Below are 27,167 nucleotides of genomic sequence, written 5' to 3'. Positions count from 1 at the left end.
AAAAGAAGGAAGTGGGAGAACTAAGCTTTCTCTGCTAGGCCTTGTCCCCTAGCCAGTATCCCAAGTTATCCCCACCTACTGTTGCCCAGATTCCATCAAAACTAAACATAGCATGTACCCACAACATGCCAGGACCCACACCCAGTATTTTAACCTGTGTAACCTCATGTCAACCAAACAAGGCAGGTACTACCATGTCATTTCATGGATAAGACAAGCAGAATTAATCTGACACAAGGTACGCAGCAAGTGAGTGGGCCACATGAATACGTGAATGCAGGCTGGGCCCAGGTAGAAACACACAGGATCATAAGGTGTCCATGACAATTACAGAGTCCTCCCCAACTCCACCCCACCAGCCAACCTCCTGGCCCTGGTCCCATTTCTACATCCAGGGGCAAGTATGGCTCCAGATGAATCTAGCCAACCTGGCTGATTACTCCATGACCTAATCCATGTTGGTGTACAACGGGCGCTGAGTAAAGAGGTGTTAACGAAGGAATATCTGTATACAGGCATAGCAGAAAGTGCGTTGACTTTGAAGACGGATACAAATGCCTTCATATTCTAACTCTGCAATTCTTTGGAAGGAAGGTAAGTGTTCCTCCACGAGACAGCTATGACGATTAAACGAGATCATGTATAGGCAGCAAATGCTATAATGTGTAACAGCAAATGCTGCCTATACATTATCTCATCTAATGTATATTCGTGTCCCTTGCCACATACCCTTGGCCCACCTCTGATTTCAGTTGCAGCTGTGTGGACAGTTTTTATAGATGTAGTCCCACCTCAAACACCCTCTACATCTCTGGGGCCTTGGGGCTTTTTCCAAAGCTCTCTGAGCAAGCCAGTAAAGCAGTGTGAAGTGTGAAACAGTTTCCATTTCTGGGGAAACTCTCAACCAGTGGGGGAAGACAGCCGTTGAGTAAATGTCCCCGTCTCCCATCCTTCAGAGGGACAACACAGGCACGGTCTATACGGTCCCTCAGAGGGTGCCCAGCAGTAACCAGGTCATTACTGCACCCTCATTCGCTTTGCTTTTATTCCTGTCTTACTCTTCCTGAGCCCTCATTCCTGCTCCCTGATGTCAAATCCCAAATAAATCCCTTATACTCTAATCTGTATCTCAGGCTTTGCCTTCCAGGGAAGCAAAACTAAGTCAGCATGTAAAACACCTGGAATGGTGCTTGGGTGGAGCAGCTCAAGGGCCCCTTGTGTGTTTCTTGTGCTGGGCACTGTAGTAGGCACCAGGGATATAAAACTGTCCCAGAAGGACATGGACCAGTTTTAGAGAAACATATGTAAACAAACTATGAGGGTTACTGGACAACTATCCCAGAGTGCCCCAGACGAGGGGTGGCAGGGAGAATGACAGGAGAAAGCTTCTAACATCCACGAGAGGCAAGCCTCGAGGAGGGGAAATGGAATAGTCTAAGCATGGAAAACAACATGAACCGAGTCAAGTGGCGAAGAAGAGGATGAGGCTGGAAAGTTGGGTAGGGGAGAAACGAAGAATCCTGCACAACACGTTAAAGAAAAGGAAGGCCACTGAAAGGCTCTGCGACGGAGTGGGCCGGTCACACACGTGCTTCAGAAAGGTGACTCCAGGCCGGGCGTCGTGGCTTACGCCTGTAATCCCAACACTTTGGGAGGCCAGGGCAGGCAGATAGCTTGAGCTCACAAGTTTGAGACCAGCCTGGGCAACATGACAAAACCCTATCGCTACAAAAAATTAACCAGGCATGGTGGCGAGTGCCTGTAGTCCCAGCTACTTGAGAGGCTAAGGTGGGAGGATGGTTTGAACCCAGAAGGCAGAGGTTGCAGTGAGCTGAGATCGCACCACTGCACTCCAGCCTGGGCAATAGAGCCAAACCTTGTCAAAAGAAAAAGAAAAAATCAAGAAAGGTGACTCTGGCTGGTACTGCATAGAGAATGGACAGAGAGGCCTCACACACACAGGAGTTCCCCTCATGCTGGTCTAATCACAGAGGAATGACTGCAAAATATGCATACCTAAAAAAAATAGTGTAAGGTACACTACAGGGCTCAAAATCAAGATAAAAGTATCCAAAGATCAGAAACAGGGGAGAAAACCCATAGCTGTAAGAAGGGGGCTATTAAAAAGACAAAAATCTAACAAATGAGAGAATTCACAACTGAAGAAATAGAAATAATAAAGCAATCTGAAGAAGATTTTTAAGTACGTTTAAATCAAAAATAAAAAAATTGTAAGAAGAGAGAGTTATGAAATTGAGACAGAAAATTATGGGAAAAGAAATAGGGGGAAGTAGAGAGGCAGAGACCAGTTAGAAAACTGTTGCTAACTCCCGGGAGAAAGAAAACACAGATCTGGGTGAGGTGGTGGCAGTCAGCAACGAGAAAGGAACAGAAGGTCCTCACTGGTGTTCTTTATTCTTCCCACTTCTACTACCTGCCCTATTTCCAGAAACCTTGTGAAACAGTCAGGCTGCACTCTACAACTCCTTTAACATACTCCGACCTTCCCTTCCTCCGATCTTTGCTGCCACTGGCAATGACAGGCACCCTGTGTTGTTTTCTCCACTGAGCCCTCCGAGGGGAGGGAGAAGGCCCTCTGCATATCCAGATTTCTATTATCTAGATGGGGGCAGAGTCAACTCCATTTAAATTAAACAATTATAGCACACTGAAATGGGGTTAATAACAAAATTTAAATATATGGTATGTTTTTCACTTCTAATGTGGAATTATCTAGATGACAGAAACAACCTCAAACTATAGGAAACCCAGACCTTAAAAATATTTCTGGCATTTCAAGCTTTAGGAGATGTTAAACTAAATTTTCCTTTCCTCCCCCTCTTTAACATAGATTAAAAATAATGACAATTGTTATTTAGCTAGCCAAAGGAGGACCATTACTCACCACCGAACAACACAATAAAACCAAGGAAAAATACTTTACAAATGGGTAGTAAAAGGTGGTAAAAGAGGCCATTATAATACACAAAAGTGGTAGTGCTATTAAATAAAATATGTCAAGTGTCATTTTGCTAGAAATCTGAACAGCAGATTCATTAAGCTATCACTGTAAGCAGGACCTTTTCAATGGTTCAGTCCAAGAGACTTCTCAGAGCTTAAATATTGATTATGTCCCCTTCCTGGGCATCTGTGCCATGAAGAAGGTGTAAGGGGAGAAGAACTGACATTTCCTAAGCACTTACCATGTGCCAGATCCTCTAAATACACTGAATCCTCACAATAAGACTGTGACAGGAGGACTCTTTAAAAGCCCATTTTACAAATGAAGAAATGGGCTCCAGGATCCCCCAACCAAGTAGCAGAGCAAAGATGAGATCCCAGACCTTTCTGACTCCCAACCGTCAGCTGGGGCTGAAATGCTCCCACGACCTCCAATTCACCATGCTCCTACCACAGCCCACTGCATTCTCCCTGGTTCACATCACCCAAGTACATTCCCACATGGCCCTCAGACAGAAAGTGTCTTTTAATTCTGAAGTAAAGTTTGGGACCCTGATGTTCAGGAAATCCTCCATTTCTCAAGCACCAACTACTACGGTCACCTAACTACTTGTGATCATAAGCCAGAATTGCCACTGAGGATGTCTTCCAAGAAGACTCATGCTAGAAAAATACTAGACAGATGTCAGGGACTGGGGAAGAGTTAGCCTTGCTGGGCTCAGAAAAACAGAGTGCTTCAACCCCACTATTTAGCTGAAGAAATGCCATAAGGCTTAGTCCATCAATGATACAAGAAATACTAGGGTTCCCGGCTCTTATCAAGAGTCATGGGCAATCACTACTGTTCCATTTCTCTATCTATTCAGGAGGAAAACTGCAAACTGTTATTGACATGCACCACACCACATGCCAGCCATTTTTCTTAAACATTTTCTTCTTACTCCCCACAGCAGCTTTAAGAAGTAATCAGAGAAACTGAGGCACTGAGATATAAAAGGACAGCTCTTTTTGGTTCCAAAGCTCAAACAGCTATTATGGACAGACTAGGAAGAATATGAAAGGGGAAAAAAATGATTCCTAAGGGATTAATTGAAAAAATACAAAAAGTACTGAATGTTTCTCCTTTTTATTTTAAGGAAAACCACTCGTAGTATCTCCTCACATAGGAATGGCTCCCAACAGATAGAGAAGAGAACTTTAATTCTAGCGCAACAAAAACAGCAGAATCACAGCTACAATGGTATTTCTTAAGCTGTTATCGAAACTGGAAGAGATTTCAGTAGGGCTGATTCCTCTCGCTGACAGCAAGGCAACCCTTTCTGGGGCTCCCAGGAATAATTCTCAAAGAAAGCTTTCTTTCTCCTCTTTATAATGGGCTTACATAAGGCTTTGCTGACGTCCCCTCACAGCCACTAGCATGCAGCCTAATTACTTAATTGCATGACTGGCAAGATTCCTTCCAAGCCATTTCAGGAGCTCTCTCAGGTAAATTACACAGCACCATCATCTAAACCCATTTAGCAAAATGAGTTTGTTCTCCCCTAGAACTAGAGAAACAAAGGAATGTTTGGGACCCATGTCTACCTGGATTCCAGTAACAACGTGGCCTTCTCATTGAACAAAGGGGCAAGCAGGTTCATGAACTCGCCTTCTTCTAGGCAGCCAGGTGTGTTGGCCCCATCGTAGTCTAAAATCTTAGACTCCGTGTGCCTTAAATATCCATTTTTGCAGCCTCCTTTGGAAAGGTCTTTCATAACCTGCAAATAAGAGTATTTGGTCAAATAATGGAATGAGGAAGGGAATGGGGTGCATAGAGAGAGGATGGAGATGTAGGGTAAATGAGTAAGTGCAAGTAAGCCAGACACACTGAGCCAGAAACAGAAAAGGAAACAGGGAGGAGGAGGAGGAACAGAGAGAGACACAGGCATGCAGGTGCACACATACTCACTTTAACACAGGGAGATGTTCTAGAAAGAAGATAGAGATGCTTACATCACTTCTCCTCACCCTGTTTCCTCACCTATAAAATGGGGATAGTAATGGTACCTCCAGAGGTGGTTAGGAGAATGAAATGAGACACCTCAGGTTACATGTCTTAGTCACTACAGGTGCACACTGGAAATGTGTTCTCCCACCCCTACAGCCCACTCCTTGAAAGTTCTTCCTAAGAATAGTATGGAACCCATGTCATTAACAATGATTTGAGTGTTTATTATATTCTTCTTGCAATGTATCCTCCTTATGATACATTAGAAAGCTGACTTACTCTTTACAGACACATATTAGTTAACATGGCTTCGATCTTCCGCATTATGAAGGTAGGGAGTTCCTAATTCCCATGGAGATGTTATTTACAGATCCACCTTCTTGGGTCACTGAGGATCCCAGAGGAGTGGTACCAAAGATGCATCTAGTTAAAGCCTGTGCTGGGCATGTCTTGAGATGCTGCAATTAGCATTCTTTCTCCCCTATCCAAAGCTGTAAATTTCTTCTACCAGTCTATAAATAATTCCTCCTGACTTCATTACTGCTGGTGATATACACACTAGCCATCACCCCCAACTCTCCATACTGGTGAAATGATTAAGCTTTTTAAATGGAAGATAAGACCTACAAAAATGAGTTGTTATTTATAGAGTCTTCTTTGCCACCAATCTAGTTATTAAATCCATCTAATAAGCAACCTCCAAAGAAGGAAACGTCTAGAATAATAAAAACAATAATTTTTACTTACTGAGTACTTATTACATGCCTTTCTATTTGAATATCACAATCCTAAAATAGGAAGTGTTACTATCCTCATTGATGAGGAAACTCAGGCTTAGAGGTTAAGCACTAATTAACCAAGGTCACAGAGATAGTGGTGCCAAAGTTAAGACTTCAAATGAGGTCCATCTGATTGCAAAGCCCCACTTTTAATTACTTTGCTTTCTAAAACTATCTACATTTTAAGATCTCCCATTTGTGACTCCACAAACTTCAACACCCTGAAGGCCAAAAAGCCCAAGTCTGTAGCATGTTACCCCCATCACATCCCAGTCTCTAGGGTTCTTTCAACCTTGAAGACTGATGAGAGTCTCCTACCCATTTTATGAATTAGAGGGTTGGAGACTGCTTGCTCCAAATGTTCACTATCAATGTGATTGGAAGAGCACCCTATGTGGACGGGGATCAGATTCTCACAATGCCCAAATGACAGTAATGTTGGTTCCAGATGAGGAGACCGCAGAAGGCCCCCAGGAAGGGGAGCTAAGTTCCATCAGTGGGTCTTTACACCTCAATCAAATGATCTGGTAGTTCACACAGTCCAGAAACAAAGGTTCTTATTCCAACTCCATCACTGACTTACTCTGTGTCCTGAATAAATCATCACCCCTCAAAGGCCTCATTTTCTAAATCATAAAATGGGTTGAATTAGAACACTAAAGATTTGTCCAAGTCAAACATCCAGTGCCTGCTATTCTCCTATGACAAGCCCATTTTTATTTAAAAGTACATGCTTGTTTTCATGTTTCATGACCGGCTCTATCACCCAGTTTATAACTTCTAAGAGGGAAGAGACCTAGTCTTTGCTTTCCACTGGCACATGGAAGGCACATGATACAGGCAGAATGAACAGAAAACCCACTGGATTCATTCCAGACTCAAAGATTGGTTTGAACACAGAGTAGGGTAGACGAAATAAGGAGTTAACGGCAAGATTCCTACCTCATTACTCTGCTGCAAACGCTGGTCACTCAGGAAATTATTCTCGTCATCCTCTCCAGTTTTGATTGTGTCCTCATCCTCCTTGCTAGCCAGAAGCTGCATGGAGCATGGAATGATGTGAAAATGCAACCCAAAAAAGTGTACAGCATGAATATGTATGAATAAGTCAGTGATGTCTTTTTTTTTTTTTAAGCAAAACACAAAGCAAAAAAAAAAAAAAAGAGGAAGAAACAAATGCCAAAGCCATGAAATAAAAATTAACCAAAGTTAGAGTTGCTAGTTGTGGTGAATCACACCCAGCTGCCTGGATCAAGCATAATTTAAGGACAAATTCCCCAAGACAATAACTAAAGGCATTTCCCCTTGCCCTTGCACAGCCTTTCCTGAGCTGCCGTAAATTAAATATGCTGTCTGTTATGCCGCTGCCACTGCCATTCCTGCATTTGCTAAATTCACTTTCAGATTATATAAAAGTAACAAGATTTTGGAAAATAGCTATTGATGGAATTGAAAATATCAAATAGCAAGAAAGTAATAAATGAAATTTATGGTGTGCCCAATTTATGCATCGCTTCTCCTATTTAGCACAGGCATAAACCTCTTCTTGCTATACTGTCACACATCTGAGGGACAGTCCTAGCAACACTGTCATTTTGCTGACAAAAAGTCCTCATCTCTAATGAGAAGAGTATCACGCTTGCCTGACGATAACTTTATGCTTTTGGAAAGGAAGGACAGTTATTTATAAAGACTGCATAAATCCCTAATGCTTCAGAGAAGTGTAAATCCCAAAGTTTCTGAGTTCTACAAAATGGACAGTACAAAGTTCTCAAGAAAGCCAGTTCTCAGCTCTCTGGAAAAGCAAAAATTCTAGTAATGGGACAACTGAATTAACCAAATTAAAAATGAGAAAAAAGGTGGCCAGTCACTCCCAGGTAAGGAATCAATCAAAGCTATTTCAAAATTAAACCAAACATTATCTCACCAATAAAGGAGTCTGGCCAGTTGCAGTAGCTCACACCTATAATCCTAGCACTTTGGGAGCCCAAGGCAGGTAGACTGCTTGAGCCCAGCAGTTCAAGACCAGTCGGGACAACAGAGTGAGACGCCTATCTCTACAAAAAATAAAAAAGTTAGCTGGATGTGATGGCACATGCTGTAGTCCCAGCTACTTAGAAGGCTGAGGCAGGAGGATCTCCTGAGCTCAGGGAGGTCGAGGCTGCAGTGAGCTGTGATCACACCACTGTACTCCAGCCTGGCCAACAGAGCAACACCCTGTCTTGAAAACAAAAACAAAACAAAACAGTCTGCGCCAAAGGTGCTGAAACCACGGAGCACTGGGTCATTTGTTAGGTGTGTTGTACATGTAAGATACCTATGTTCTAGCTCAAGTTTTATTTCTGAATCCCTACATTTAATCAATTATCCCCATAGCTCTCCAGCTCAACCCTCTGGTTTTCCTTTCAGAGGAAAAACCCTGTTTTGGAAGAAAAACAAAGTCAACTGAGTTCAGTTTTTATAGAAACTTCTCAAGGTCAGAACACATTCAATCTAACCATATCCAAACTGTAATCAGGACCAAACGGAAGTGATGATCAAAAACCACATCCTACTATACTATCAAGCATGAAACAGACTAGACATGCATAAATATACCTACAGAGGCATGAAAGTTTATAAATGTGGGTAAGGAACTCTTTCTCTTTTGGCTTGTTCCCTCATTACTATAACACTCTCAAGGGATAAAGACTAACTGGAGCTATCAAACTTGTTGGTGGGAATATAAAATGTTTGGGAAAAGTATTGGCAATTTCTCATAAAACTAATAACCCTACCATATGACTCAGGAATTCTACTCACAGGTACTCAAAAAAAAAAAAAAAGTATGTCCCACCAAAGAATTGTACATGAATGCTCCTAATCACCTTATACCCAAATGTCCATTAATAGCAGATTGAATACTACTTGGCAATAAAAAGGAACAAACTTGATGCACTAACAACATGAATGAATCTAAAAAGCATAATGCTGAGTAAAAAATATATATACAAAAGAGAATATACTGTATGACTTCATTTATATGAAAGTCTAGGCAAAATTAATCCACAGTGGGACAAATCAGAAGAGCAGCTGGGGTGGGGTTGGGTTTGGACAACAGAGGACATGCAGGCTCTTGATAGGGGTTTGCCTTACACAGGCACATATACCTGTAAAACTTAGTGAATGTAGGTTTACAATTTCTATAGTTCATTTAACCATAAACATTTATTGAAGATATGTATACTGAAGTACTTAGGGGGAAGTATACTGATGTTTGCAGTTTCAATTAAAATTTATCAGAAAGATAAGACATGAGTGATGACGGGCAGGTGGGAAACGTGAATAGAACCCAGGTGGTGAGTAGGTGGGTATTCACTGTAAAATTCTTTTCACTTTGCTGTGTCTGAATTTTTTCATAATAAAATATTGAGAGAAAAGTCTCTCTCATCTTTTTAAAGAAACAAAACAACAACAAAAGTCTCTCTCTGATTCCCCAACAGTTCTGGTCACTGAGTGTTCTCTGCCTCTCTCCAAGCTTCAGCAAGGGGTCTATTCTCACCTTCTGCAATGTGGCTTTTACTGCCCAGGAAAGGTCCCCAAAGACCTCCTTGTATTAATGAGAGATGAAATCCACATGGGGTTAGGAAGGAGACAGAGAAGCTCCTCCCTGACTCCTGAGGATCTGAGAAGGGTTTCCCTTAAGTTTAGCTAAGCAAAGACAGTAGTGTTAACATGTCATTCCAAGTTGAAATATCAAAAGCATCAAAGTTATTCTGCATTTCCAGAACCACAACAATGCCAATACTCGATAGAGTGAAACAAAAATTAACTTTCATTTCTCTTTACCTCAACTGACTTGGTCAAAATTAAAAGTAAACTCTCAGTTTCCAGGAATGGTCAAGAAATTAAATGTTACGGACATAGGGAAATGTTCTTCATGCTACATGCTACTTAAAGAACTAAGTCACTATACCTGGCTCTGCTTCCAGCCCTACTAAAGAAGCAACTAAAGAAGCAACCTCCAAGCCTCCAAGTGTCAACTGGCTCCATCCTCATTTCCTCACTTCTCATCACTTCTCTATCCCCTGCACGCTGGCTTCTGTCCCCCTCACTCTGATGAAACTGCTCAGGTCATGGGACTCACAGGAAGTTCCCAGTACTCTTCTCTTTCTTGTCTTCTCAGTGTCCGACACTATGAAACACTCCCTCCTTGAAAGCCCACACTGCTACTCTGCACTCTACCTGTTCTCCCCCTACCTCTTGAGCTAATCTTTCTTCATTTGCTTGGCATCTCCCCTTCCTCCTCCAGAAAGAATTTCCCTTAATCCCCAAAGTGAGGGCTGGGCACCTGTCTACATCTCCCTTGAGACTCTGCATTCACTCCATCACAGCTTTCACCACACTCTGCTGCAATCGCCCCTCTGCTTCTCTGGATTACATCCTAGACAGGGCAGGGATATGTCTGTGTTCATAGTTTTAACATCAATGCCTGATGCTCAACACTGCTGAACAATTAAACAAATGAATAAAGACTTTTCTCAAAACGAGAGCTAAAAATAAGTCCTTTTCAGGATTACCTCTAGTCTTAGGGCAGCGGAAGCATCATCACCCAAATTTGTTAGAAATACAGACTCTCAGCCCCATCCCAAGCTTACTGGACAAGAATCTGCATTTCGACAAGACTCCCAGGAAATTTACATGCACATTAAATTTCAGAAGCACTGCCCTATGGTGCTAAACAAAGTCAGAAGAGGGTTATAGTCCCATCTCTGCCACTAACTTACCAAAAAAATTAAAAATAAATTAAAATAGCTGTTTTACTGAGTGCCTACCACTTGCCAGAACTGTGCCAAAGGCTTTATAAATCTTGTAAAACTCATAATAATGTATGAAGTCAAATTGTTAGAAAGTGCCTCCTTTTAATGAAATTAAATCTGCTCTGACAAACCAAGTTTTATTGTTACTATTAACAGAATATTTAATAGGCACCTTCTACTTCTGAGAACCATTTCTGCCCTTTAGAGTCACAGAAGGTCTATTTCTTATCAACACGACAGCCCTACAAATATTTGAGTTCAACTAAATTATGCCCCTTTATCAACATTTCCTCTCTATGCCAAAAATAGTTTTCTAACCATTCTTAATAATGACAATAGAAGTAAATAACAATAGTAACTAACCCTTTTGAGCCTTTGCAGTGTGCCAGGACCTGTGCCACGTGCTTTCTTTACATGCAGCCTACACTCAGAGACGGCAGGTCCACAAGTCACACAGTTCCTGGCTTTCTATGTTCACCAACCTAACTACACTCTGCTGAAATCACTCCTCTATATCGATTTTCAACCTAATTCTCCTATAATGTATACATAACCAGCAAATAAATATGAGAAAATAGGTGCAACCTCATTAGAGATTTTTTTTAAAATGCACATGGCAACAACAGGATACCTGTCCTTGGTCTTTTGTTTATTTGGTATGTTTATGTGATCTGTCAGCAGGCAGGAATTGGGCACCATGGTACTCAGCTGGTGAGGCTCTATACCAGGGCCAGTATCTTAGAAAGAAACCTGATAAACTCTATCAGGGCCTTCAAACTACTTACGGTCTTTTACCAATTAAAAACTGTCGGTGGCTCACACCCGTAATCCCAGCACTTTGGGAGGCTGAGGCGGGCAAATCACAAGGTCAGAAGTTCAAGATCAGCCTGACCAACATGATGAAACCCTGTCTCTACTACAAATACAAAAATTAGCCAGGCATGGTGACGCATACCTGTAATTCCAGCTACTCAGGAGGCTGAGGCTGGAGAATCGCTTGAACCCAGGAGGTGGAGTTGCAGTGAGCCAAGATCGCGCCAATGCACTCCAGCCTGGGCAACAGAGCAAGACTCTGTCTCAAAAAAAAAAAGGTTGTGGGGGGGAGAAGGGTATATGAAAATAAATTTTATGCCTATTGCATATCCATATCTGTCCTTTGACCTACTAATTACACATATCTGGGAATCAACTCTAAGGAAAAAAAAAAAACCTCTAAACACAGAAAAAGATTTTTGTCCAAAGACATTCATTAGAGAATTCAAGACGGTAAATCACTAGAATCAACCTACATGTCCAACAGCAATGAGGCACTTAGTTTCAGCGCATTCATAAGATGGAATAAGATGCTATGACATAATGGCAATTAGCAAGAACAGAAGACAAAGCTGCATTCCAGGAGAGGTGTGTGCATCCACATGTTCATGCACATGAATACAGAAGGAACACTTCCAAACGTTAATCAACTATGTGCTCCTTTTAAAGTGACAGAATTAGTGGCAATTTATTCTGTTTTCCAAACGTTGGGGTAATGCTATGAGTTAAATATTGGAGAGAAGATTCTGCATTTTAAAAATAAAAACATACTTGCTTTACCCCCGCCTTCATTTCTGATTTATAGGCTCCTAGAGAACAGGAATCATGCCCAGACCCCACTCTGCAAGTCATGCTTCTCGGAAAATGCTGTGGACAATATAAGCATTTCTTGTTTGTTTCTGCTTTGCTTCTTATCAAAAGAGAGTTATGCATACTACCAGAGAACTGCAGGCTCCGCTCTTTCCCATCTCACCCTCACCGTAACTCCATCTACTCCCTCAGCTCAAAATTACAGTGGGCACATCACCTTTCCCATCCCATTCTGAGGGATGATGGGGAGGTGTGCTATAAAGAACAAGGCTATTCATGGGGAACATCAAATCGAAGTACAATATGACAAAAGACTCAACAAATCTGAGTCGGCTGATATTAAGATCTTAGGGTGGGAAAAGGAAAAAGCCTTTTTCTCCAAAGGACATAATGGGACATTTAACAGATTTTTTTTTTAAAGGGCAAATGAACAAACAAAACACACCATTTGTGTCTCAAATGAAGTTGGTGAAGAATGCTGCCTCGGAGGAAGCAAATCAGACTTATTTCTCCCTAAATGGATCACAGATATTCTTGGTTTTCAAAATTATCTAGAGTCCTGGAGGCTAACATCAATAATATACCCTCTCTCAAAGAAAGCAGATGGCCAGAGTGCAGCATAAATACCTTTGAGCATTTCCCACTTGGAAGGTAGGAGGGGACAGCTTAAGGTTGACAAATCTTTTCCAAGAAATGACGCTGCAATGAATGTGAGCTCTCCATTTACCTGGCACTCCAGGTAGAGCAGAAGACAACCCCAACCAGGAAGATTCCAGTTTCACACGTGAGGGACCCAAGTACAAAAAGGCCCTACTACTGCACTTCATGAGAGAACAGTTCTGGTCTTCTGAAACAATGCTAATACACGCATGAAGAAAGGCTCTTCCTGCGGCAGAGTTAGGCCAAGCTAGGGGATGAAAAGGGAAAGAAACAACATCACAACTTCAGGGTCCTCCCATTGTACAGTCCAGGTCCCAAACAGAGAAAACCAGAGCCAACAAATCACAAGGATCAGCACTGAGATCCAGAAGTCATCAAGGTGAAGAAGGCTTCTTTCCTCCTTTCCCAGGTGGGTTGCATGTATGTCAGTTTTTCAATGTTAATGTATTCATTAAGGCTGCATCCATGCTATTCCAATTATCTGGTTGGTTTGGAAACTCTCCAGATCCCTCTGAGACCACATCGTTCATCCAGATGTGCCATCTGCAGCACAGGTCCCAGAGCTGGCCCAGAGTCAAAGCATCATAGTATATCAAATGTGTCCATGGAGACATGATCCGAACTGAGGAAACCTGTGGACACACCTGCCAGCCTAGTGAGGCTCTCAATAACCAGCCCACAACAAAGGGAATTTCAATTACAGACCTCCCCAGAAACAGATGCAGTCTTGAAAAACCTTTCGGGTTGTTATACACACATACACATATATAAATATATGGTTTGTATACATACATATATATAAATATATGGTTTTGGTTTGTTTGTTTGTTGAGACAGGGTTATGCTCTGTCACCCAGGCTGAAGTGTAGTGGTGTAATCACGGCTTACTACAGCCTCGACCTCCTGGGCCAAAGTGATCCTCCCACCTCAGCCTCCCAAAGTACTGGGAGTATAGGCGTGAGCCACCACACCAAGCCAGTTGTTATATTTTTGTAATTAGCATATGACAACAAAAATGTTTCTTACCTCTGTTTTTTCTGTAGATTCAAGTCTGTCTGGAAAGCCATTTCCCTGGAAACCCATGCAGGAGAGATCAAAAATGGTTTTCTTCAGGTGCTGGTTGTCTGTATACAGCTCCTTTACTAGCTGTATGAGGTCACTGACCTAGGAGGTAAGAATGGGGAGAGGACTGTATACCCAGCAGGAGGCTTCAGCTTCCCAGGGCCACAGCCCAGACAGCCCTATTAAGCGACTCTTTTACACCATAGTCATGGGAAATCAGGGTGATTCTAGCCCTCAGGATATCATGCGCACCGTGACAAAAACACTGGCTTTAACACCTGGCATAACAGTATTCTAATCCCAGAGTCATCACTTATTTCAAGGCAGAAAGATCCTGGGCAAGCTGCACAATCTAAGCTCCAGTTTCCTCGTCTGTAGAGTTATGATGAGAACTGAACTGGACTGTGGTCACAGTGCACTAAAGTCCTGGCACAGTCTAAGTGCTCAGTCAATGACAGCCAATGCTATCTCTCCCTTGCACTTGAGACCCTCTGGAGGAAGAGTCTCCCAAGGCTAAAGTTTCTGAAACTGTATCAGAGCCTTATTTTTTACCAATGACCTCCTCCTTTGTACACCTATTTGGCAATACCAGTAATATTAACAGTTGTCAATTCTAAAGCAATTTACGGCTACTAAAATACTCCTACAAGCTTTAGTCAATCACTCCTTACAAAAATCCTGAGGAGGTGGACAGGCTAGTGTGTCTATCTCCATTTTACAATGAGGACATGAAATACAAAGATATTAACTGCCCGAAGTCCCACAGCTGGGGTGTCTGGAGAACTAAATGAGACAGAACAATGGCCAAATATCTAACCATGTGGGAAAGAGCAGCTGCCTCCACACAGGCAGAGCCGGGCCCGGGTCTTGCAAGACCAGACACATAAGGAATCGAGCAGACACCACCTTGGCTTCCTGCAGTCTTCAAATCCCAAAGGCCAGTAATTTTCGAAGGCTTCTTGATGGAAGTGATTATTAGCTCTTCAAATAACATGGAAATTCCCACCCTGAGTACACATAGTAGATGTCCAATACATCAAAATATGAACAAAAACTGGATCTAATCCTCAAGGAGGTTCTGGTAGGAAGAACAAGACATTCTGGTTCTACAAACATTTACTAAGTGCCAACCCAGTGAAGTACCTCCTGCCCTTACCACAGCCCCAGTAGACACTAGCGGCAGCTATTATCATCTCTATTTTCATCTTTTAAAAACTAACAGCTGCCTCCATACTTCTTGCCCTACTCCTCCCAAAATGCCCACATTTGTATTATCCTTGCTATTTCTTAGCTCTGTGCCTTACACAGGCTGTTTTCTCTTTCTCTGCTGAGAAAGTGGAGACCTGGACAAACTCCAAATTTGTCCTTCAAAACTCACTTCAAATCTCACTTCTGTTTAGAAGCTTCCCCTGATCAAGTGAGTTCACCCCCGTCCCATCTCCCATACAGGCAGTTAACCTCTCCTCTGCTACTTCTATACCTTGTACAGCTGCCCATACAGCAACCTTGTACCTCATATTGTAATTACTTGCTTACATGCCTGTCTCTTCTATCAGAATATAAATTATTTCAAGACAGAAACTGAATCTCAGTCACACATACATGATAATTTTATAATAAGCCATATAGTTTCACACTTCCTATTTCTAACAATGGTTTTCAGAACCTTGAAACACTAAACAGCTCTAACCATGCCACTGATCAACACATTGAAGACCCTTTCCAGGCTAGGCGTGATGGCTCATGCCTGTAATCCCAGCACTTTGGGAGGCTGAGACGGGTGGATCATGAGGTCAGGAGTTTAAGACCAGCCTGGCAAACATGGTGAAACCCTGTCTCTACAAAAAATATGAAAAAGTAGCCGGGTGTGGTGGTGCACGCCTGTAATCCCAGCTACTTGGGAGACTGAGGCAGGAGAATCACTTGAACCCAGGAGGTGGAGTTTGGAGTAAGCAGAGATCATGCCATTGCACTATAGCCTGGGTGACAGAGCAAGACTCTGTCTCAAAAAAAAAAAAAAAAAAAAAGAAGAAGGGCCAGGTGAGGTGCCTCAAGCCTGTAATCCCAGCACTTTGGGAGGCCAAGGCAGGTGGATCACGAGGTCAAGAGATCGAGACCATCCTGGTCAACAAGGTGAAACCCCATCTCTACTAAAAAATACAAAAAATTAGCTGGGCATAGTGGCGCATGCCTGTAATCCCAGCTACTCAGGAGGCTGAGGCAGGAGAATTGCCTGAACCCAGGAGGTGGAGGTTGCGGTGAGCCAAGATCGCGCCATTGCACTCCAGCCTGGGTAACAAGAGCGAAACTCCATCTCAAAAAAAAGAAAGAAAAGAAAATCCTTTCCAGTTTAAAAAAAGATTTACTGATTAAACCTGGAACTTTATTCATTCAAAATGCATCTGTTATTACCTCCTATATGTGTGCCAGGCAATGGGAAATCAGAAACAAGTAAGACACAATCACTAAGTTTAAGATGTTCACAGCCTAGCAAGGAAATATAGACAAATAACCAGATAATTACAGATCAGTAAGAGAAGGACATTGATTTGGATTAGGTACAAGAAAAGAGGTGAACAACCTGAAGGAAAGGTGGCTAACTCTTAAACTGAGGGGCCAGAGAGCTTTTCCTCAAGGAGATCAAGGCTGGCTGGGTTCTTGGGCCTGACGAGTTTATCAGACATGAGGGAAGGTACTCCAGGTAATGGACACAGGAGGGGCACACACAAGAGGGGACAGGAAGGAAGGAAGAAGGGCCTTCAGAATCTTAGCCTCTCATCAGGAACCCAAGACACAACAAACAAAAGAAAAGCACTAAAAGTTAATAGGTCAATACCTTTTTCTTAAGCTCTTCTTGAGAAAAATGCTCCACTTGAAACCGATTGTTTTCTTCAAGGCAAATACTTAGATAAGATGTTTGATCACTATAAAATGAAAATGATTCTTCTGCCCAAAAAAAAAAAAAAAAAAAGTGAGGATTGGGAAGAGAAAAAGAATATCAGAAACAGATCCTCCCAAGACTTATCCCTGTGCAATCCATCTGAACCAATGTGAATGGGGACGGTGGGGGGAAGGGAGCGTCTAAGTACACAGAAGGAGCTGAAGGCACCGCTTTTGGAGCAAAAGTAATTTTCCCTTTCTCAACAGGCTGATATTTCAATGTATAGTTTCATCTTAGGCTGTAGGTTTTCACTGTGGCCAACTGTGAATTATAATTTGCATATCAAGTATTGTGCCTGGAGACCATTCTGAATGGCACAAGCAAATGGTGATTTCAGTTTAAATGAGGGACTGATTGTGTTTAGGGGAGAATGCAAAAAAATTAGATGTGACCCTCAACGGTAGAACTCAAGGGAGATAAAAGTGTCTGATCTACTTTTGTACAGGCCCAGACCCCTCATGGGAAACAGCACACTAAGTGCAGAAAGTGCCTGCTAGTGCTAAGATAAAAAAATCTCTGGTCACCAATGTAAGGAGCTGCTTCCTTTGCAGCAAAGGTCAACTCTAATAGGAAGGGAAGAAGCAGGGGTAGGGAGAAGATATGTGTATTGAGCAAGGCATATCCACAAACAGTACCTCATTTAACACACACATGTAAGAGCTGATATATCTAAAATACAGTACAGAATATGAGAAAGAGCTAAGCTTAAAAGAAGATGCCCTGGCTCAAATCTGGGCACATCAACCCCCCGCTGAGCCTTAGTTTCTTCATCTGTAAAATGAAGTTAATACCTACTCTACCTAATGAGATGACGTTGAGGATCACAGATGAAAAGTTAGGTGCCTAGCACTGTGCCTTGTACACGGCAGATGCTCAAGAAATGTCAAACCTATCACTATTATTACCAATTTTTACCAAATGTGTCAGGCACTGGGCTAGAGATACAGAAGGGAATCAGATAATAACCCAGATTTTAAAGGGCTCAAGTTCTACCAGGGAAGAGGGTCAAATATTAATATTACTGTGATGAGTCCAGAAAACCTAAGTCCCACAGGACCCTCATCTTGTAGGGAGGGAGGGCCCTTAATGCATCTACAATGCTACAAACAGTGCTTCAACCTGAAACAGCGTCTCACCCATATGTCTGTGGTCTTGAGTTCCCTGTAGTAGGTGCTGTGGTGGCAGTACTCAGATATTTCGGGCAGTGAAGGGCTGCAATCCCCAGAAAAAGGGGATTGCAAGGGCCCAGGGATATTTGGAACTAGAAGTATCAAATGATGCAGAAAGTAGCAGAGGTACCGAGGAAGCAATGCTGCACCAGACCTTCTGCAGAATTAGTACAACTTACTGGGCTCTTCTACCAGAAGGCCAACATCAGCATGGTCACCACAAAAAGGCTCTCCAGACGAAACCCCGTGTACGTTTCATCCCTCAACAAATATTTAGGACTCTCCTGAAGTTCAGTCCATGCCCTCCAAGTGGAAAAACCAAAGACAAGTGCGTAGAAGAAAGTGTTTACCTTCCCGCCTCCGAATTTCACCGATCTGCTCCTCCAAGGTCTTTCGCAAGTTCTGGTAAGACAGCACATCCCACTCCAGTTGCTTCCGCAGAGCAAAAATTTTGTTTAACTCAGCCTGCAGGTTGTTGATACTTGGTAAAACAAGACACCAGAAGTTTTAAAACAGACCTATTTGTACTTTTAGATGCAAAGCCCAGAAAGCCTTCCTATGATTTTTATGTCATTTGTGTTTTTTTCTGGTTATAAAAGTAAATACAGGTTTACTATAGAAAATTTTAAATACAACAGTATAAAGAAAACAAAAATTACCATGCCCCTACTACCAATCTTTTCCCCATGCGTAATTTACATGGCTGTAATAATACTAGACATACAATTCTGATAAGCATTCCTTGCGTCATAATTCCCTATTTTAGAAATTGTTTGCAAACATCATTTTTAATGACTATATAATATTAAACCAGGTGACTGTCCCACTACTTACTTTAACTCGTCCCCTATTAGTGGATACCTGGGTCATTTCTGAGTTTTTGCTATAGGCCTATCTAGGTGAAAATAATTTAATTCTCCAGTACAGAATGTGTCTCTGTTCAGAACAATGCCCTGAAAGGGCTTGGGTATAGAAAGTGAGGCTCCCCAGGGCCTGGTGTTACTTGGGCACCTAGGCTTCAGAAGAAAGGGAGACAGAGGACTCCTGTTATGTTACTCCTCAAAAAAGTCATAATGGAAGTAAGGATGTGGGACAGGTGGGAAGAGACGAAAAGGAGGAGTGAGTCAACACTAAGAGGGAGAAAAGGACTAATTTAGGGGCCAAAAAGAGTCTACTGTGGTGGGTTAACCACTCAAAAATGAATAGTATGAATGGATTTCTATTCTGGAAGAGGGAATGTAGTGCTGAGCTGTACAGAGAGCTTGCATGGACCAGAAGCCCAAAACCCAGAGAAGCCAAGAAAATGCACACCTCCCAGAACCTGCATTAATCTTGGGGAGCCCTGTCCAATAGAACTTTCTCCAGTGATGGAAATGTTCTATATCTGCACTGTCAACTACAGTAGCCACTAGCTAAATGTGCCTATTGAGCATTTGAAATGTGGCTAATGTACCAAGGAACTGAATGTTTAATTTTATTAAATTAAAAGTAAGTTTAAATGTAAAAAGCCACATGGCTAGTGGTTACTGAACTGTACAGTGCAGATCCCTAAGAAAGGCTTTGGACTCCTACTGATGTGCAATTGGCAGAGATCTGACCACTTAAATCCAGCTCTCAGAAGAACATGGAGACCCCAGCTGACATCTGAATAGCATAAATAATGTTTCAATGTGCATCTCTGTGCTTAAAGCCTTGTTTGACATCCAGGTTATTTTCTTAAGAAAGATTCCCAGCAATGCAATTACTGGGTCAAAGTATATGAACATCTTTAAGACTACTGAAACACATTAACAAATCAGAAAGACTCATCTTTTAGACAGCAAGAGAACTATCATTCTCCATCCAGCACCTATGGTTCCCTAAAAAGGTCCATCAATGCCGTGAAATTATCTACAAAAAGGTATGAATCTGTGGATTTTTCTAGGGAGAGGGGCTATAAGCTTTCATCATGATTTTCAAAAGGGATCAATACCCCCTGAATGGTTAGAAGCAATTGCTCTAAATATGTGTCCCAGACTCCTAAAAGAAGCCCCACTTCTCCTTCAGAGACTTCCAGCTGCATCCATCGAACTGCACACATAAATCAACACACATTGGAAGGAAAATAAACCATCATGTCTAATCTTCTATGCTTGCTACTCTGAGGACAGTTCATTGTGAAGCAGTCTTCACGCAAGGGAAAGGGCCCTACTAGCAACTTCTACCTAGTTCTATTTTAAGACAATCATAATGATCAATTTGTAAGGCTGATGAAAAACCTCACAGAGGTGTCACAGCACAGCACTTGCTTGGATGCAGTGGTACCGCAGAGGCATTTAACCAAGGGGAAAAAAGAGATTGTTTTAGCAACGCTCCTGCGATTAGGGCTGGGGAAAGCTAACTGCTTCACTCCCTCTTCCATTTTCTGACAGGGTGAAAAGTACACAGCTGCTGCTCCTGTGTCTGTCATTTATGTTTTCCCAACTTGAGAAGCTTTCCAAGGTGTGAGGAGTTGGGAGAACAAAAGGTGCTTCACTCAGAAAAAAAACAAAAACCTTCTTCCTGGAATTGGGGCGGGGCAGACAGAAGCAAAAATAAGGAGTCAGAGGGATCCAAGCTCAAAATAGCACGCCACCACTACTGGGCAAGCCAGTTCTACTACCTGAGTCCTGATTTCCTCATGCAAAATAGGGGTAAGAATACCTTTGCTTTGCGATTGTTTTGAGGAGTAAATAAGATGTTACATGGGAAAGACCTTAGGACAGGGCCTAACACATGTGAGATGCTCTACAAACATCATTTCCTTCCTTACACATACTCCAAAAACTCCCATACAGAAGATAATATTTACAAGCCAAGATTGATGATTTTCATGAGTTACAGCAATGATTCTCATCTGGAGATCATTTTGCCCCCACCCCACAGGGGACATTTGGCCATGTCTGGAGACATTTTTGGTTCTTCAAACTGCATGGGAGAATCAGGTGTGCTGACCCTCCTATGATAGAAGCCAGGAATTGCTAAACATCTTACAAAGCACAGGACACGCCCTCATGACAAAAAAAAATTATCCAGCCCCCAAAAGCCTCATACTGCTGAGGCTGAGAAACCCTGAGTTACAGGGAAACTGTGCTAGTCCTCAAGATTGGGAGTGTATCAGCAAGAACCTGGCTCAGGAGCCAAAGCGACCCGAGCACTGATAATCCTTCACTGCTGACACAGTGTCTCAGAATGCACATTTTCACTTCCGTAATTTGGGGATAATCCACCAACTTCTAAGTGCTGCTGTGAAGAATTAATAGTAAAAGTGAAAGGATCAGCCACATTCTTGCTCATGATGAGTTTCCTCCCTTCTTGCCCTCCGTTTCCAGTTTTAATCACAGTACATCATCTGTCTCCAGGGTCATCCACCTTTACTGCCAATTTCCAGAGTGAACAGTGCTAGAATTACAGAAGGGAGCTCCATCTTCCTTAGCCCACATACTGCCATCTGGATACGCCAAGGTCTGAGGATTCAAAAGCCCCCTGCAAACTAAGTTTACGCATGATGGAATATTGAGACATATGTAAGCTTTTCATGTTGTTGTTATTCTTAAGAAATCTTACGAATTACTGAGTGCTTACTACATGCCAGGAAGTATTAAGTCTTTATTAAGACAGTGTCCTCTCTAGTTTCAACACAACCCTGTAAAGTAGGTAGATATGTAAGTAGGTAGGTAAGCAGGCAGACCAGCCAATCTCAATTTCACAAACACACTGAGGCTCAGGGTAAGAAACTACTTCCCCAAGAGCTCAGGGCTGCTGAGTGGCAGAGCTGAGAAGTGAACCCGGGTCTGTCTCCCCCTAAATGTATTACAAGTCTGAAGATGAACAGGAAACCTTTTAAGAATCCTTGTTAGTCATGGCCCTGACCTGCCTCAGTCCCATCCAAGTTTTCATTCATTAAGAAAGAGCCTGTGAAACTTGTAGCCACTCATGAAGCTGAGAAGACTCAAGGGCAACCATATCCACCCACAGGACCTCTCAGTACCCAGAATCAACCTGGCTCCTACCCAGAGAAGCTGCACGATTGAAAGGAAATGTGTCCACTCCCTCTGTGAGTTTCCACACATGACTCAACTCCCCGCCGCCCCCTCTTCAGCAGCATGTTTTCGTTTTCCCTAAATTCATTTCCAATGAAAAAATCTAGAAATTATCTCATAATTTAGAAGATCAGCATGGCGGGGAGGGGCATTCCTGAATAGAACATTCCTGCCTACTCTGTACCGGCCCCAGAAAGCAGAGACTGTAATGTGGGATCCCTGCCCTGAGGGAGCTCCCAACACAGGTGAGGAGGCAGAGCAGGCACAGATGGTGACACGAGGTGACCTCCCAACACAGGGCAGAAACACAGAGAGGCAAGTGTTCTGGGGATTAGCTGGGTTGCCTCACAAGGGTAACATTCAATCTAATTCCTAAAGGGCTGGGAGGAGACAAAGTAGGGGAAAGGTTGGGAATAGAGGGGTAGGAAACACAGGTGAAGATACAGGCAGGAACACGCAGCCCAGGGAACAATAAAGAGCTCACTATGGTGAGGACAGAGAGCATACGAGAGGGAAAAATGAGGGGTGATTCTTCTTTGACTTTTTATTACAGAAAATTTTAGACATACATAAAAGAAAAAAATAACTACTATAATGAACCTCTTCCCCATCTACATGTACCCCAGCCCCAACTATCAGAGAGCCAGGGCCAATCTTGTTCCCCACCCACTTCCTCAGCTTCTGCACTGTTTGGAAATGAATTCCAGACATCATATCCTTTCAACTGTACCCATCCCACTGTGTAAAGAGATGATTTCTCAATGTGAGAACTTCCTGAGGCCAACCCTGCGAGTACAGATATGTGAACAGAGGCCCAGAGCAGGACACTTGCCTGTGGACACAGAGCCAGAAAGCGGGAGAGCCAAGGCTAGAACAAGGCCTCAATCCTAGAGTTGGCTCTCCTCACCACACTTGCTGGCAGCAAATCATTTCAGCAATTCTGCAGAGATAGGAAGACTTATCTGAGTCCCAGGGTTCTGTCACTTGACATCTGTGTGACTGTGAACAAGTCACTTACTCTATCTTAGTTTTCATGACCTTATAGAAAACAGGGATAGCATTATTATTACTTCATAGAATGGCTGTGAGGATCATATGAGATAATACACATGGAAGCATTTTCTAAATATATAATACCGTATTTTTAAAACCTGAGTAATCATGATATTTTAATCACAATTTTGTTGCCAAAAATCAGACAATTCTTGACAACTCTTGATAGAAAACAGGTACATCTGACTATTAAATAGGGCAATCACCATCTAAGCTTTATAAGCTCCTTAAGCAACCTGGCAGGACTTTGCTGCCTTACAGATCACCAGCACTGACTGAAAGGTAGGGTGTGTGTGTGTGTGTGTGTGTGTGTGTGTGTGTGTGTCTGTGTGTGCACGCATTTACATGTGTGATATCCAGACAGAAAGAAACCCTTACCTGTCTGATTCCTGCAGAGATTTGACCAGATGGGTATAGATGTCCTGCTCTTTCTTTAAGACCTGAATCAGCTCTTCATAGTCTGATGATTGTTTCTTTTCCTGGAAATGACAATGAGCATATGATATTAAGGGAAGAATTTTGAAAGAGTACATCCTTATATTATGCGACAGATGTAGCTAGTCCCAGATTTTAAAAGCAAACGAAGGTGACGCCCTGTGCCTAGCTCTGGCTCAGGCCACAGTCAGAGAGCACCACCTTCAGGAGGAGTGGGGAATGACTGCCCATCACTCACCCCAGAACAAAGCTAAGAGCTGAGCTTCCAACAGCTGCTAGGAAGACTCATCAGTTACGGGATTAGCCCATCGTGAGACTGTCACCCCTCAGAGTTGCTGGTCATCATTTTTACAACACGACAAAAAAATGTCTTTCCATACTCACTGTTGCTCCAAAGAAAAGAAATTCACAAACCAAAACCTGGCAAGTACTGGGGACTAGGGACTTAGAGTCACATACAAGAGGTCAACTGAGGCATTCTTGGGAGGCATCCAGAACAGGGTGATGACGAAGAGACCTGAGTTGGATCTCTGCCACTTACTAGAGGTATGATCTTGGGTAAGTAGCTTAACAAACCTCTATGAGCTTCAATCTCCTCATTTATGAAATGGGGATGTCATTTTGTGAATTCGCATTCACAAATGTGAAATGTTTTAATGTTCAAAATTTGATTCTGCCACTTACCAGTTCTGAGACTCTGGGAAGTTACTTACTGGGAACCTTGGTATTCTCACCTGTAAAAATGGTGGACAATTGCCACCACCTTATGGAGTTATGGAGCAGATAAAAGATAACCTGTGTACTGTAAAGAACGAGAAATACCTGGAGAAATGGCTGATTCCCATATTAGGAAAAGGAAAATCAGGAACAATAAAAGATATGTATATAGCATTTTATTGTGCCAGAAAATGAGGAAGTGCTTATAGAACAGTGGTTGCCAGAGGCTGGAGGGATGAGGATATGGGAGACATTTGTCAAAGGAAACAAAATTTTAGTTATATGAGATGAATAAATTCTGGAGATGTAATGTACAGCATGATGACTGTACATAATAATACCCTAGCCAGAACAGTGGCTCACACCTATAATCCCAGCACTGTAGGAGGCCAGGATGGGAGAATCACTTGAGGCCAGGAGTTCAAGACCAGCCTGGGCAACATAGCAAGATCCCATCTCTACAAAAAAGTAAAAAATAAAAACATTCGCTGCGTAAGGTGGCATGCACCTATAGTCCCAGCTACTTGGGATGCTAAGGCAAGAGGATCCCTTGAGCCCAGAAGTTTGAGGCTGCAATGAGCTAGGATCATGCCACTGCACTGAAGCCTGGGCAACAGAGCAAGACCCTGAAATAACCAACCAACAAACAAAAAATACTGTATTTTATACTGGAAATGTACCAAGAAGGTAGATCTTAAGTTTCTTCATCACACACACAAAAAAAAGTAACAATGTGAGATGACAGATATGCCAATTAACTTGATTATGGTGATCATTTCACAATGTATATGTTTATCAAAACATCTAGTGTACCTTATATATATATCCAATTTTAATTTGTCAATTATAACTCAAAGCTGAAAAAAAAATTTTAAAGAAATGCTTAAATAATGATGGTATGTTGTCAAAAAGGACACACAGCCAGTTTGGAAAGGCTTCCACAAGCCAAATCTGGGATGATTTAAGCACTGAAATAAATAATGCGAGTAATGGTTTATACTCCATTGATATTAATAGATTATAACCCACCAAATAAAATAGGAATTCATAAATCCATACTGATATGAATGGGAAGGAAAAAGGGCAGGCTTTCCTTTATAGAAAAATGATGAATAATAAATGTAGAAAGAATGATGGAATTAGAAAAATCACCCTTTGCCAACTATCACGGTAATAAATAATTCAGCCAAGAAACATAAAAGAATGCTAAAACTAGTACACAAAAGTTTGAAGATCAAGATATTTACACAGACTCAAAACACTTCTCCTAAAATACTTATTAAATACAAAGAGAAAAAAGCATAACTAGACAGTCAAGACACCTGGCAGACACTATCTTCATAAAGTTATCAAAGTTAGCACAGCCAATAATGGGACAAATCCAATTGTGTATCACCAGACAGGACACAATGAGAAGACACAGCGTCACTACCATGATATTCCTGCCAAAGATGCATAAACTGAACCTAATAAGCAAAAAAAAAAACACCAGACAAACAACCCAAACTGAAGGAACATTCTGTAACAAAACTGGCCTGGGCACTTCAAATGTGTCAAAGTTATGAAAGTCAAGGGAAGATTTTGGAACTGTTCCAAACTAAAGACTAAAGTATCAAGACAATTAAATGCAAGGCATTTCTAATAATCCTGAATAGGATCCTTTTGCTGCAAAGGATATTGAGACAACTGATGAAATGTGAACGAGTCTGAGGATTAGAAGGTAGTGATGGAGAAAATTAGACCAGGTTAATTTCCTGTTGGTAGTGGCTGGGCTGAGCTTATACAGGAGAATGTTCCTGTTTATAAGAAATACACACTAACATATTCAGAGGAGGCAAGGCTTCACATTGGCAACTTTCTCTCAGAAGGCTCAGAAAAAAATACAATCCTTTATTTTTGTACTTTTCTATAAATTTAAAACTATTTCAAAATAAGAAAAAATATTCAATTAAAGTTAATACGTGTAGAATACCCAACACAGGGCCTAGCGCCAACTAAGTGCTCTCTAAACGCTGGAAGGCGGATGTTCAGTTAGTGAAGAAATTGGGGCCGCAAACAGCCTTTGTAGTTCACACTGACTTATGTTTTCTCCTAAAGCTAACATACCACCTACAACAGAGGTTTTCAACCTGATTAAAATTTACAGGTTGAAGGTATATGAGCAGAGGAAAAAATTATATCTCTATTTCCACTAACCTCTAACTGAAATTTAGCATTACCTTCAATTATGAATTGAAGAAACATTGCTATTCCTACAAACCATAGTAATACTAGTGGTATTACCTTGACTTTGTCATCAAAAGAAATAGTTATTTTGTATATGTTGCAGATATCTCAAAATATTCATTTTTATCGCTACTTTATAACTATGGTATTACTTATACTCACCACATCTTACTATTTAACATATTAATAAAGAAGCACCATTTCCATAGCATAACTTTTTTATATTTTGATAACTTAATTTCAAAATATTTGGTTTCCTTTAGAATCCTACACATATATTTTATGCATTTAAACATTTTTTCAAGATAGGGGTCTCTGGCTTCAGTAGATTGCCAAAAGGATGCAGAGGGCAAAAAAGGTGAAGAATCCCTGATCTAGGGGAATACGGCTATGCTTCCAAGCCTGACAAAACAAGGCCAAGGCACCACCTGCCAATTAAAGCTTTTAAATGCTAAACCACCAGGTTGGTCATGGTAAGTCAGTCATCCAAACTGCTGGAAACGTCAGGCCCTTTTGTAAATCATGCCACATGTCAACGGCACAAGGAGTTCCCAAATGCCACTTGTACATAACAACAGTATCATGTGGGATTCTCTCAGCTCCCACCTGCACAAAAACACATGCGCAGCCAGAGGACCTCAGAGAAGAGTGCGTAGGATTTAAAGAGGACATCAAGGCCAAGGAGGCTCTCCAG

The 27,167-nt window shown here is 41.9% G+C and overlaps 1 protein-coding gene across 2 annotated transcripts in view; it reads right to left on the bottom strand.

Moving 5' to 3' along the window:
- The window catches only part of CDK5RAP2 (CDK5 regulatory subunit associated protein 2), a 197,558-nt gene that overhangs the window by 64,359 nt on the left and 106,032 nt on the right, over nucleotides 1–27,167 (bottom strand). For both annotated transcript variants that reach the window (XM_021674018.2, XM_064378500.1), the window contains exons 15-20: nucleotides 23,474–23,574; nucleotides 18,332–18,462; nucleotides 16,708–16,817; nucleotides 13,836–13,973; nucleotides 6,670–6,765; nucleotides 4,546–4,718 (exon numbers count right to left, since the gene is read on the bottom strand). In XM_021674018.2, the coding sequence (XP_021529693.2) occupies nucleotides 4,546–4,718; nucleotides 6,670–6,765; nucleotides 13,836–13,973; nucleotides 16,708–16,817; nucleotides 18,332–18,462; nucleotides 23,474–23,574 (749 nt within the window). The remainder of the gene's footprint in view (nucleotides 1–4,545; nucleotides 4,719–6,669; nucleotides 6,766–13,835; nucleotides 13,974–16,707; nucleotides 16,818–18,331; nucleotides 18,463–23,473; nucleotides 23,575–27,167) is intronic.

The sequence above is a fragment of the Aotus nancymaae genome, unplaced genomic scaffold (assembly GCF_030222135.1).
Source record: "Aotus nancymaae isolate 86718 unplaced genomic scaffold, 86718_ANA_hifiasm-v0.15.2.pri h1tg000003l, whole genome shotgun sequence".
NCBI lineage: Eukaryota > Metazoa > Chordata > Mammalia > Primates > Aotidae > Aotus > Aotus nancymaae.
The sequence above is the reverse complement of the archived record's forward strand: the minus strand, read 5'-3'. Positions and strand labels throughout refer to the sequence as shown.